This window comes from Cygnus olor, chromosome 7 (genome assembly GCF_009769625.2).
Source record: "Cygnus olor isolate bCygOlo1 chromosome 7, bCygOlo1.pri.v2, whole genome shotgun sequence".
In the NCBI taxonomy this organism is placed as follows: Eukaryota; Metazoa; Chordata; class Aves; order Anseriformes; family Anatidae; genus Cygnus; species Cygnus olor.
The window spans coordinates 23317953-23330800 of record NC_049175.1 but is presented as its reverse complement, the minus strand read 5'-3'; the positions used below and the strand labels follow the sequence as shown (position 1 = coordinate 23330800).

Sequence of the window (12848 nt, the reverse complement as noted above, 5' to 3'; positions counted from 1 at the left end):
GGGGCAGAGCAGCCCCATCCCTGCTCCTAGGGCTGCTTTGGGGCCGGGGAGCTGCCAGGAACAGCCTGGGAAAGCCCAGCAAGGGCTGCAGCTGTGGCGGCCGGCGGGCTGGCTGCCGGCCCGCGCTGCCGCAGAGCTGGCTGTGCTGTGCTGTGCTGTGCTGTGCTGCTCACGGGGTCAGGCAGTTCAGGGACAGGGTGCCCCGGCCTGTGGGCACTGCTGGCCGGGAGCCGGAGCCGCCTGGCACCGGCCCCACGCAGCCTGCACGAGGGCTGGTGGCCCTGGGTGGCAGGGAGGGGACCTCCTGGGGGCAGGATCTGTCCCTGCAGGGACCAGCTGCGTGTCCCGGAGGGGAAGGAGCAGTGAGAGGGGAGGTGTGGGGAGTTGGGCTGGGCTGCTAATGGGCTACGTGACCCTGTGCCACTACAGCACCCCCGTCCCATTGCACAGCACCTTTATTGAGGACGCGACTGCTGCACGGGTGGCAGTGCCCGGGGCCTGGCCTGAGTCCGGGGGGGCGGCGGGGCTGGGCGGGCAGGCTGAGGTAGTCATCCTGGGGGGCACCGGAGTGGCAGAGCTGGGGGCTGCTGCGGCACCGGGGCCCCTCCCGCGCGTCCTGCTGGCAGCACGGGGCTCGGCCCCCCTCCGGCCACGACGTTCATCCCCATCATCTGTGGCAGCATCAATAAATACAGAAGGCTTCGAGTCCCTGAGCTCAGTCGGGTGCTGCCGCGGCCGGGACACAGGCTGGGAGGCCCCCGGGTGTTGGGGGGGCAGCGTGGCGAGGCGGGGGCTCACACGAGGTTGTTGGCCAGGCGCTCCCGCCGCTCCATCTCGCTCACCACGTCGGCGCCGTAGGCATCGCCTGGGGAGGGTGATGGTGGCAGTGAGGGGACAGGACCTGCGGCACCCCTATCCTGGGTATTTCCCACTGCCCCCTCTCTGCCCCCGGCCCTCCTTACTCGTGTGGCAGCCGTGCACCCAGACGCGCTGCCCGTCGTACTTGCACTGGCACCGCATCACGTTGTTGGAGAAGTCCGACTCGGCCACCTCGTGCTTGGGGTTCACGACCACCTGGGGAGGGCAACGGGCACGGCTGGGGGCACCGCGGCGGTGCCACCGTGCCTGCCACACACACACCACCACGGGCACACGTGGGTGGCCAGGATAAACCCCAGAGCAGGCAGCGGCATGCGCCCACAGGGTGCCGGTGGTGCCCGTGGACCCCAGCCCTCACCTCCCGTTCCCGCGTCCCCCCCAGCCCCTCCGTGCCCGTACCTGGAAGGTGTAGCTGCCCGGTGGCACGTCGGTGATGTCGATCCACTGGCAGTCGATGTCGTGCCGGTAGGTGTCCCAGCACCCCACGCTCACCCCCTGCTCCCCAAAGTTGGCGCAGGCAAAGCGGCGCTGCAGCCCTGGGAAAGGATGGGGGGGGGGGGAACGTGAGGAACGGCGGGGCTGGGGGGCTCCCTGTGCCCTGCCTGCAGCTGCCACCTACCCTCGGGGCAGTTGGTGTCCTCCAGGCAAAAGCTGGCCTTGTGCCCTTCGGCCACCTTGGAGCCGTTGAGCGTCAGCAGGTCGTAGTGGGTGAAGACCTCGATGCTGTGGAAGTGCCTGCGGAGACAGGGGGTGAGCGTGGGCCGGGGCAGGACGGCGAGCGTGCGGCTAGCCCCGACGCCGAGCCAGGAGCAGGCAGCACCTAGAGACGAGCGGCTCTGCACAAATTACAGCCTTGCAGCCAAATAAAGCCCTAATGACAGTGCCGGCCCGGACGCTGCTAATTACCCCGGGCGGGCCGGCCTCTGCCAGGGTGGGGGCCGTGTAGGAGGGACGTCGCCCAGTAAGCGCCCTGCAGGGCACCCGCCCCGGGCAGGGGGGACGGGGCTGCCAGGTCCCCCTGTACCCAGCCTGGCCCTGCGCAGGGGCAGTCCTGGGACGCAGGGCACCCACCGGTGGCACTGGTGCCAGGTCCAGGCGTGCCGTCCCATGCGGGGTCGGAAGTCGGCTCTGCCCAGGTTGTGGATCTGGGAGGAGAAGCGCAGCAGGCGGCGGTGGCCGTAGGGCCACTGCATGCTGTCGGCCGAGCGGGAGAGGCAGCGCTCCTCGTGGGCGCAGTACAGCAGCCCCAGCGGCCGGTCCTCCAGGTAGGCCGTCTCCTGCACCAGCTGCGCGTTCATCACCAGGTCCGGGGCGTCTGGCACGGATGGGATCGGTGGGGACAGAGCTGCTGGCCACCAGCCTGCACCACCCCGGCCACGCAGGGCTGGGTCCCGGGAGAAGGACGGGCGCCCTGTGGGCTGCCAGGTACTCACGGGTGGTGCAGGTGACCCCCGCCGAGAAGCGCCCCCCGCCGCTGGGGCAGTGCACGGGGCCGTGGCGCTGGCACTGCTGGAGGGCCAGCTCGGTGCCCGTGCAGCGCACCCCGCTCATCACCACCTCGGAGGCGTTGGGGCTGCCCGCCCAGTACCAGGTCTCCTGGGCAGGGAGGAGCACAGCGCTCAGACCAGCCCTCGGGCTCCCCAGCACTGCCACCAGGGCTTGTCACCGTGTCCCCACGTGCCCTGTCCCAGCTGCTGAGCCATCGCAGCACGCCCAAGCTGTGCAGCCCCTCGTGCCGGGATCCAACTCACCTGCAGGGCGTGGCTGGCGAAGCCCAGCCCCAGCTGCCTGCAGACGACCATGGCCTCATTCAGCCCCCACTGAGCACCACACACCGCGCCCCACCGCAGCTTGCCCTGCACCGGCACCAGCACCTCCACGACGCCCTCCTCGGGGCTGCGGCCCCCGGCCAGGCGCACCTGTGGGCAAAGAGGGGCTGAAATGGGGCATGGGGCAGCCCCCCAGCCCCCTGGGAGTGGGTCAGGTAGCACCATCCATCCAGCTGAGCATCTTTTCCACCTTCCTCTTCCTCCCGTGAGAGCACTTTCACCACTGGCTCATCCTGAGGCTCCCACATCAGCGTGGTTTGGGTGGCTCTGCCTGTCCCCATCCCCTGGGCCACACTCGGAGCATCCACGCTGGGCGGGGGGCTTGGGGTGCTGGGGCAGGGGCTGTGCAATGGGGCCGGGGCTCAGCGGGTGCTGGCAGGGAGGCAGGGACTCACCTGGCTCTGGAAGTCCATGTGGGGCACGTGGCAGCGCACGGCCGCGTCGTTCTCGTGCTTGCACCCGCTCTGCTCGGCATCCTGGAAGCGGCACTCGCCCAGGGAGCGCTCGTGGCCGGTGCAGCGCACCTCGCTCATGTGGATGGGGCCCAGGCCTGAAGCAGTGGGGGGGACGTGAGCGCTCCTGCCCCTGTGCCCATCCCGGATCCCCCCGCACACCCCCGGATGCTCCAGCAGTGCGCAGAGGGCTTTTCCCCATGCGCTTCCAGGCCCAGCAGCACCCCAAGTCCTTGCCCCATCTCCCGCCTCACCTTGGCCCATCCGGGCTCCCACCAGGGCTTGCTTCGCCGTCCCGTAGCCCAGCTGCCGACACACCACGCTGGCCGCCGCCAGGTCCCACCGCTTGTCACACACGGTGCCCCACTGCCCGTGGCGCAGCACCTCCACCCGGCCCTCGCCGGCGTGGGCGCCCGCTCGCAGGCGCACGGGGAGGCCCTGGCACGGGGAGCGGCCCGGTCAGCGGGTGCAGGGGGGGGGGTGCCGGGGTGCTGCCCGGCCCCAGGAGCCTGCCTCAGGGGGTGCGGGGCCGTGCCGGAGCTCACCTTTCCCGGAGAGGCTTTGCGGGGAGGTTTCTTGCCCCTGCCCTTGCCCTGCTGGAAGGCAGGGCCGGGGATGCAGCTGACGATGGCGTGCATGCCGCGGGGACAGGCGTGCTGGCGGGGGGCCGGGGGGGCCAGCTGCGTGGGACAGCGGGCCAGGTGGGGCTCCGTGCCCCGGCACTGCACCTGGTGCACCCAGAAACTGCTCTTCTGGCTCAGGTTCTTCAGGCTGCCGAGGGAGAGGAGCGGGAGCGGCGGTATTTTGGGGGGGGAAGAAGCTCCCCTGCAGGTGCCCCCTGCCCAGAGCTGGGCCCTACCTGGAGCTGGGGTCCTTCAGCTTCATGTTCCACAGCTTCCTGCAAGGAGCACGGCCGGAGGTCAGGGGGGGCTCAGCGCCCCCACCCCGTACCCCTGCCCTCCCCAGCACCCCACAGCAGCAGCTGGGGCTGGAGGGTGCTCCCACAGCACGCTGGGGCCTTCTCCCCAGTGGCAATTCCCGCACCAAAGCTGTGCCCCGGCGGGACAGCACGACGCCTGGCACCGGCAGGGACTCATTATGGGCTGTATTTATAGCCCCAGCACAAGGCTTGGCTCTCCTGTGCCTGCACCCACGCTGTGCAGGACAAGGTTGGGGAGCATCCTGCAGCTCCCTGGCTGCTGCCAAGCCCAGCTCTGCCCCGTTGAAGCCCCCAGGAAGGGGGCACAGGCATGGACAGGTGCCCACACACCCAGCCATGGGTGCACCCCTTCCCTGGCGCCCCCCCTTCATCACCCTACTGACCACCGTGCCCCAGCTGCTTGTCCCAGGAGCCCCACGGCATGTCCCACCAGCCCCCTGGCACCCTGCCCCGTGGCTCATCCCGTTCCCTACCGGTAGAAGTTGGTGTTGACGTGCTTCTCCTGGGGGAAGCCCAGCATCCCGCAGACCACGCGGCTGTTGTTCCTGGTCCAGCCGGCATCGCACACCTGCCTCCAGTGCCCGTTGTGTTTCACCTCCACGGCTCCCTCCGTCACCGGCATGCTCAGCTTGGCCCGCGCCAGGATGGGTTTGATCCGCACCTCCTCCAGGCTCAGCCCCGGTGCCTGCGGGGTGGGCACGGGGGCTCCAGAATGGGACACGGGGTGGAGGGTGGGGACAACGGGACCTGCCCCAGCCCCTCGCCATCCCAGTGGGCGCCAGGTCCCCGCTCACCTCTCCCAGCAGACCAGGGGCTGCGGCCGGGTCGGGGCCGCTGTGCAGGCGCTGCCCCGAGCACACCACGCCGGTGTCCTCGCCGTGGTGGCAGTCGCTCACGCCCCAGCCGTTGTGGGTGCACTCGGCCAGGGAGGATTCGCTGCCCCCGCACCGCACGTTGTCCAGCCAGATGGGGCCTGGGGGGATGGACGCGGGCTGGGGGTCACCGCTGGTGGGACCCCCTCAGCACCATGGATCCAACAAGTGCCCCCCTTCAGGCTGCCCCCTCCCACAGCACCCCATGCACGTTTCCCCAGCCAGCCCCCAGCTGCCCCTTACCTTCCCCCTGGCCGTAGGTGGCACTGTGTGTCCAGGTGATGGCCGCGGTGTAGCCCAGCTGCCGGCAAGCGACGGTGGCCGCGTGGAAATCGAAGCCATCGTCGCACACGGTGCCCCAGCGCCCCTGGTACAGCACCTCCAGCCGGCCCTCCCCGGCTGGCCCCCGCGGCCCCGCCAGCCGCAGCTGCAGCCCGGCCGTATCCTGCGTGCTGGGGACCACCCGGCACAGCAGCAGCACGAAGGGGAGCAGGATGGGGCTCGCACCAGCCGGCATCGCCATCGCGGCTCCTGGGGTGGGATGCCTGGGGACAGCCCGACGCTGAGCCCCTGGGGAGCACAGCGGGGTGGGGTGCTCCCACAGCTCCCCCGTGCCCCAGCAGCGTGGTGTGGGGGGGGATGTTGTGCCCCCTTGCATGGCTGGGGCATCCCTGTCCCTGTGCTGTGCGGGATGCAGGGGCTGGTCCCTCTCCATCCTGCACACAGCCCTGTCCCCATCCCCACTCCTCTCCCCCTGCACCCCCACTGGGAGCATCGCTGGGGCTGCTGCCCCCCACCCCCCCGAGGTACCCGAGCCCCCCCGGGCCAGCCCAGCACTCACCCTGGGTGTCGGCGTGGGGCAGATGTGGGGCAGGCAGCGGCGTGGGGACGCGGTGCTGGCTCCCGCTGGCCTCCAGCAGCTCTCCTGCCGCCGAGCACCGCCTGCTGCCGCTTTTATGGTGCGGCGCGGTGGGACGCCCCGGGTGGGGGCCCACGCTGCCCAGCCCAGCCCCAGCCCCCCCGCACACAGGGCCCAGAGGCCGGCCCTGCACCCTGCCCCCCCTCCAGCCCCACTCTGCCACCCTGGGGCAAAGCCACCCCTGCCCACCCCCAGCAGCTTTTTGGGGGCGCTGAGTACACATGGGACAGCCCCCACCTGCCATAAGCGTGCCCCCCCACCCCAGGATGAAGCCAGGACCCCCAGCTGGGGCTGCCCAGCATCACTGCACCGCGGGGCTGGCCCCCAGCCAGGCAGAGCATGGCTGTGGTGGAGGTGGCAAATTGTCCCACGGGGACTCCCCAGGAGGACACCCCTCGCCCCACGCGGTGGCTGAGGGGGGTGCTTGGACATGGGGTGGCACAATGGGGCCAAGGACTTGGGGGGGCACTGATACCAGCAAAGGGAGCCTGGGAGGGGCGGGGGGCAGCACCTGGGCTATCCCTGAGCCAGGCTGGCTGCGGGGGTCCCCAGGTGCTGCCTCCCCCCCCAAGCCGTGCAGACAGGGGGTGACCCCCCCGACCAGTCCCCGGGGCACCCCGCCGCCTGCGCCCCGCCGCGGGACGGGGATAAACAGGAAGCGCCTCTGCCCCGGCCGTGGCCACCGGCTGGCCAGGAATGTGCCGGTGGCTACCGGGTTGTTTGTTTGGAGTCAAAGCAGCCGGTTCCTGCCGGGACGAGCCAGGAACAACACGGCCGGGAATAGCCCGTGAGCTCATCGCCACGTCCCGCCAGGGCCTTCGGCACCCCCCCCGGCACCCTGCGTCCCCATGTAGGGCACCCTCGCCCTTACCCTCCGCCCCAGCTGAGCTGGTGGCATGTGCTGCGGCATCTTCTGGGGGGGGCTGGCCAGCCCTGGTGCCCCGGGAGGATAAAATGAGGATTTGGGGCCACGGGGTGCGTGCGTGGGCCACGGGGCAGCGGGATTGTGCTGCAGCCACAGGACGGCGGCCAGGGGAAGCCCTGGGGAAGGGCAGGGTTGGGTCCAGCAGCGGAGCTCGTGACTCACGGAGTCACCACAGCTCACGGTGTCTGGGTGTTTGGGAGCTCAATTGCCTGAGTGTGCGGCCAGGAGCCCCCCCTCGTCCCCCAGGGGACGGCTGCAGGCGGGTAGGGACGCCTGGGTCCTGCTCCCAGCTCTGCCCCTGCTCCTGGGGGGAGCGAGAAGAGGGCAGGTGGGGCTCCGAGGAGCTCTCGGCACCGTGTCCTGCCACAGTTAGGCTGGGGGGGTGTCCCCTCCTTGCTGCCACCCCCAGCCCAGCCCTCGGGGCTCGCCGGGCACCGGCACCTGCAGTCCGTGCAGCCGGCGGCAGCTAAAAATACGGTGCTGCAGCAGGGCAGCCCCGGGCGCGGGAAGCTGTGGGCAGCGGGCGGGCGTGCGGGGCTATTCTGAGGGCTGCGGGCCTATTCCTGGCCGGTCAATATTGATTCAGCCAGCTCAGGTGCAGCAGCGCAGCCCGGAAGCGCCGTATTTAGGGCCCGGCGGGAGGAGAGGCTGGGAGCTGAATCGGGAGCATTGTCCCCGGGAGGAAGAGGGCAGGGAGAGGATGTGAGCTCTGTCATCTGCTGCGAGCGGCGCCCGGCAGCGGCATGGGGCAGAGCGTGGCACACCCAGCGTGGGCTGCCTGAGCAGGGCCGCTTGTCCCCGTTCACCGTGACACTCCTGTCCCCTCCGGCAGGGCCCCCAGGCAGTGCAGGTGGCACAGCACAGCCCACGCTGGGGGGGGACACGGGGTGGGCTCTGTGCTCACACCCCAGGACCAGTGCACCCCATAAAGAGAGCTGAAAAACCATGTGGAGAGGGCCAATGCATAGCCTCTGGCTGTGTTTATTTCCGTGGGTGCCACAACACCCAGGGCATGGTGGGGCCTGGGGAGGGGGTCAGCCCGGGCCCTGCCAGCCTGCCCCCCCCCACACAGGGGTGCTGCTGCCAGTGCCTGGCCCGCTGCAGTGGTGGCAAGCAAGGTGGGGACAGCAGGCTCTGCGTGGGGACAACAGGGCTCACTGCAGCCGCATCCCCACGTCAGCGTCCCCGCTGCCGTCACAGGCACTTGAAGTCCCCGAGAGCCACCCGGGCTGCATTGCGTCCTGCTGCTCCCATCACGCCGCCTCCTGAAAGGCAGAAACGGGAAGCAGTGGCCCCAGCAGCAGGGGCTGCACTGGGGGGGCTGCTCTGCCTCACCGCCAGGGCTGAGACTAGCAGACCTCACACCTTGTGCTCCCCTTGCACCTCGTCCATGCGCCCCTGCCCTCCTCCTGCAGCCCCCTGGGGTTTTCCCAGCTCCCAGCCCTACTCACCAGGGTGTGCTCCGCTCCCACACAGGTACAAGCCTGGAACTGGGGACCGGTAGCCCGAGTAGGATGGTGCTGGCCGGGCAAAGTACAGCTGGTCCAGGGACATCCCTCCATGGAAGATGTTCTGCAACCGGAGCCCGGGCAGGGTGAGCGGGCTGTGCCTGGCCGCTTGCTGTGCTCAGTGCTGAGTCCGCATGGTACCCACCCCGCCGGGCAGCCCGAAGACCCTCTCTAAGTCCGGGGGTGTCAGAATGTCCCTGCCGATGACGGACGCCTTGAAGCCTGGGGCATAGGCTTCGATGCAGTCGAACACTAGGGAGGGACAGAGGCACTGGCAGGCAGCTCGGGGGGACGCGGTGACCGGCCCCTGAGCATGAGGGTGGCTCTGCCTGCAGCAGGGACCAGCATTCGTGGTGTTACCTGGCTCCGTGCACGCGTTACGTACCCGTGTCCGCATATGCATTTCTAGCCTGCTCGTCCCAGGGCCGCCTGCCCGCCAGCTCGTACGGGGTGTACTGGGTGAAGAGGGACACAACATGGCAGCCCCGCGGGGCCAGCCCCGGGTCCAGCGCCGAGGGGATGCACAGCTCGATCATGGGCCTGTGGGAGCGGGACTGAGCCACCCCAAACATCCCCCCAGCACTGCTGTCCTGCCCCTTCTCCGGGACACCATGGGGAGGGAGCGAGGCAGGGGGGGCTCCTACCTGCTGGAGGGGTGCCCGCCAGCGGCCTCGGTGTAAGCCTGGTGCAGGAGGTGGGTGCCCTCGCAGTTGAGGTGGATGGAGCACTGGTGGTGGGGCAGGGGCTGGCCGTCACGGGCGTTGGGGGCAGCCAGGAAGCTGGGCAGGCGATCCACTGCCACTGGGATGGGGGGGAGACCGGGCTGCAGGCTCCTGGGGAGCCCTGCAGCCTTGTGCTGGTGTGCCCCCCGAGATGGGATGGCGGAGGAGGCAGCCCCTTGTACCTACCGTTGATTTTGGTGACGGGGGAGCGTGTGTCGACACGCCGGATACGCCGGGCAAAGTCCTCCGGCAGCTGCTCCTGGAGGGGGACAGGGGACACCGCGGTGATGGAGCCGCCACGGGGCAGCCCAGCCATGGGGGTGACAGCCCACCAAGCCCCGTGGTGGCCCTGCGTGCCCCATACCTGAGGGGTGAGCTCCAGGAAGGTGATCTGGGGGGAGGCGTTGGACAGCACCACTTTGCTCCTCACCTCCGTCCCGTCCCGCAGCACGACGCCCTGCGCCTGCCCGTCCCTGCCCAGCAGCACGCGGCACACGGCCTGGGCAGAGGGGAAGGGGCCAGCACCTCACCCAGCTTCTCCATGGGGCCACCGGGCAGCCCGTGGAGGTCCCCGTGCCCAGAAACCCAGTACCTTCTCGGTAAAGATGTGGGCGCCCCGGCTGGTCGCTGCACGGGCGATGGCTTGGGACAGGGCCCCCATGCCACCAGCCACGTAGCCCCAGGCACCGCGCCGCCCCTCCAGCTCGCCCATGACATGGTGCAGCAGCACGTACCTGCAGGGATGGGGACAGACCTCACCCAGCCCCTGAGCCACTCCGGAAAGCCTTGGGGCCACGCCGGGCTGAGTGGGGTGGCCTGGAGGGGATGGCGTGGCCGTGAGCCCCAGGGAGGGGACGGGACCCTCACCCGCTGCCAGGGCTGTGGGGGCTGCTCATGGCTCCAATCACCGCGTCGGTAGCCAGGGTTGCCTTCAGGGGCTCCGACTCAAACCAGTGATCCAGGATCTGGCCCAAGAGACAAGGAGGGAGCCGGGCTCAGGGTTGGGCTGCAGCCGGGACCTTGTGGGCACGCAGGGAGGCAGAGTGGGCACCCGGAGGGTGGCTCTGTGCCACTGCAGCCGGCACACACCTTGGAGATGGGGGCTGTCAGCACCTCGTAATAGCGGGGCAGCTGCCGTCCCAGCGCCAGCCCTGCGGGGAGAGGCAGCTCTGGGGTCTGCACGGCTGCACCAGGACACAGCCACTGGCACCTGGTGGTGTTGAGGCCAAGCAGGAACCCAGGACCAGGCACACAGCCATTGCCAAGGAGATCCCAAACGTACCTGCCCGCAGCAGGGGCTGCAGGGCTCGCAGGGCTCTGAGCCGCTGGAGCAGGGAGCCCTGCCCCAGGGCAGCTGTATCCACAGGGGGGGCATCCAGCAGCGGGTCAATGGCAGACACTAAGCGCCCCATGAACGCCTCATACGCAGGGTAAGCCTGAAAGGGGACAGCAGGTGGCCAGAAGGGACTGAGCCTTGGTGGGTGCAAAGGACACCCTGCCGTGAGCATCCCTGCTGCTCCACGGGGCAGGGCAGCTCCTCTTTGGGGCTTTGCTTTGCCCCGGCCCCTGCGGTACCTGAGCATCCTTCTGGGAGAACTGGGCGATCTGCCGCTGGGTCTGGGCCATGTCGTGCCCCAGCAGGAGGGCGCGGGGTGGGCTCCCGTCCTCCAGCAGCGGGGTGAAGGAGTAGGGGTCCCGCGGGAGCACCCTGAGGCCATGCCGCTGCGAGACACGGAGGGCAGTGAGACAAGGAGGCAGCAGTGTCACCCTGCCACGTGCCAGGAGGTGCTGGTGGCCCAGCTGGTGACAGGCACTGTACCTGCAGCTCCAGCTCGGTGTAGATCTGCGGCCGCAGAAGGCTGAGCAGATAGGATGCCCGGGAGAACTTAAAGCCTGGAAGACGTGGGGTGGTGAGGGGTAAAAGGGGCAGACAGGGGTCAGGACGACATAGGGCACGTGGGGATACCTGGTACGATCTCCTCGGTGACGGCCGCGCCACCCAGCACGTGGCGCTTCTCCAGCACGGCCGTGCGCAGCCCTGCCCGCTGCAGGTAGAAAGCCTGCGGGGAGTGTGGCATCATGCTGCGGGTGGCACGTGTCCTCCTGGTCCCAACCACCTCCCTGACCCCTCGCCAGGGTGGTTCCCGCTTCCTGAATCCCTCTGGGAGCCCCCAGCCCCTGCTCTCACTGCAGACCCTCCTCGGCCCCACAACGTCCCCAGGGTGAGCGCTCTGCCGCCGGTACTCACTGCCACCAGCCCGTTGTGCCCTGCAAGGAGAGACGGAGGGGAGCTGAGCCCGGCTGAGCCAGGACGGCCCCACAGCACAGCACATCCCCACACCAGGGATGCAGGGCACCCAAATAACAAGCTCTGGACACTGTAGGGAGCATTCTCCCCCATCCCTACATCCCTGGGCCCCAATGGGACGGGGTAGGGGACAAAGGCACATCCTCCAGCTCTGCTCTGACCCCCCCTTAGCCAGCAGCATGCCAGGGAGCTGCAGCACACACCCATCCGTGCCAGCCCCCATGCAGCTCCCCGGCACAAGCAGCATGCCGGGGGCCGCCCCCTCCCCGCCAGCTCCTCACCCCGCGTTACCTGCCCCGATCACCACCGCATCGTACTCCTGCTGCAGCCGCGCTGCGGCCCCGCTGTGAGCCAGGCGCCGTCCCCGCAGCCCGCGGGCAGCAGAGCCCATGCCCAGCCTCGCAGGGAGCCCGGCCGCCATCTCCGTGCAGTGCCTGCAGCTCCTGGACTTTGCTTCCACGGCCACACTTCTCACGGGGCACGGGGAGGGGACAGGGGGCCCAGGGCAGGGGACACCTTGGCGCAGGGCCGGACGCTGCGTCCTGGGACTTGCGGGGAGGCTGGGCAGGACACGGTGCCCACAGCAAGGTGCCAAGCCCCGGCCAAGCATTGCCCAGGGTGTGCAGGGAGGCTGGGGAGAGGCTTTGTGCAGGGCCAGATCCTGCCTGGTGCTCAGCAGGGTGCCGGGCACACCAGCTCACTGCCCTGCCGGCACCGCAGGGACCCAGGGCACTTGGCTAGGCCATTTGGCCACTGAGTGGTGTGGGGAGGGGGAGCTCAGCCCCCCCGGAGCAGCTGGGAAAGGGGCAGCCTGGGGCTGGGCTTGGCTCCAGACCCACAGCTTCTGCTCAGCGGGGCAAATTCCTACCCAGCACGACAGGGCAAAGGCCCTGCCGCGGTCCAGCGCTCCCCGACCCACAGTGCCCAGCCCCAGCTGCACGGGGCAGCGGCTGCACAGCCCCCGGAGCAGGGGGAGCCCCGGTGCCGTGCCCACAGGGCTCGCACATGCACCGACACCAGATGTGTCTGGCGAGCACGTGGGCTGCCTCGGCTCTGCCGCGTGCTGGCTGCCCAGCTCGGCCCCGCCGTGCCCGGGAGCTGCGTGCAGGCAGGGGGTGCATCCCGTGCACCCCATCCCTCAGGGACCCCGACCCCATCAGCCCCACATTTAGGGGCGCAGGGGGGGAACGGGGTGCACCCCATGCCGTTCACGGCGCAGGTTTGGCTACAGCATTTTGTTCTCGGGCCAAAGCCAGGCAGCGGGGCCAAGCCAACGCCATAAATCCTGCTTTGGAAACGCGCTTTTCAACAAGGCCGTGATTTGCCAAAAAGCTCTCAGCCCCGCTCCCGGCCCGTCCCGCGAGGCTGCTGGGTGCCAGCCAAGCAGGCGGGGAGGGGAGAGGCGGGCAGCGCAGCCCTGGCCGAGGACGGGGAGGCTGCACGTGGCCGTCCCCAGGCACGGCCGGCCATGCACCCAGCTCACGTGCACCCCCT

At 69.8% G+C, this 12848-nt stretch overlaps 2 protein-coding genes across 4 annotated transcripts; both read right to left on the bottom strand.

The window, feature by feature from the left end:
• Positions 1 to 374: 374 nt before the first annotated feature.
• LOXL4 (lysyl oxidase like 4) lies at positions 375 to 5908 on the bottom strand. Its single transcript, XM_040563697.1, has 15 exons — positions 5814 to 5908; positions 5216 to 5517; positions 4895 to 5073; positions 4574 to 4785; positions 4020 to 4058; positions 3706 to 3931; positions 3415 to 3598; positions 3104 to 3258; positions 2631 to 2798; positions 2313 to 2475; positions 1951 to 2194; positions 1499 to 1614; positions 1279 to 1415; positions 963 to 1074; positions 375 to 865 (listed from the first exon to the last, which is right to left on the bottom strand). The coding sequence occupies exons 2-15, from the start codon at positions 5493 to 5495 to the stop codon at positions 795 to 797; spliced, it is 2286 nt and encodes a 761-aa protein (XP_040419631.1). The 5' UTR covers positions 5496 to 5517; positions 5814 to 5908; the 3' UTR covers positions 375 to 794.
• Positions 5909 to 7767: 1859 nt separating this feature from the next.
• Positions 7768 to 12847, bottom strand: PYROXD2 (pyridine nucleotide-disulphide oxidoreductase domain 2). Of its 3 annotated transcripts, XM_040563700.1 has the most exons (15): positions 11295 to 12847; positions 11013 to 11106; positions 10866 to 10939; positions 10622 to 10768; positions 10329 to 10482; positions 10136 to 10197; positions 9914 to 10011; positions 9639 to 9780; positions 9411 to 9545; positions 9233 to 9305; positions 8969 to 9125; positions 8710 to 8864; positions 8470 to 8576; positions 8268 to 8388; positions 7768 to 8081 (listed from the first exon to the last, which is right to left on the bottom strand). In XM_040563700.1, exons 1-15 carry the CDS (start codon positions 11559 to 11561, stop codon positions 8011 to 8013), a joined length of 1857 nt encoding a protein of 618 aa, XP_040419634.1. In that variant the 5' UTR covers positions 11562 to 12847; the 3' UTR covers positions 7768 to 8010. The 3 variants fall into 3 exon arrangements, with proteins under 3 accessions (XP_040419634.1, XP_040419632.1, XP_040419635.1); XM_040563698.1 differs by having other exon boundaries at positions 11013 to 12847; XM_040563701.1 differs by lacking the exons at positions 7768 to 8081; positions 8268 to 8388 and having other exon boundaries at positions 8469 to 8576; positions 8969 to 9051; positions 11013 to 12847.
• Position 12848: the final 1 nt, after the last annotated feature.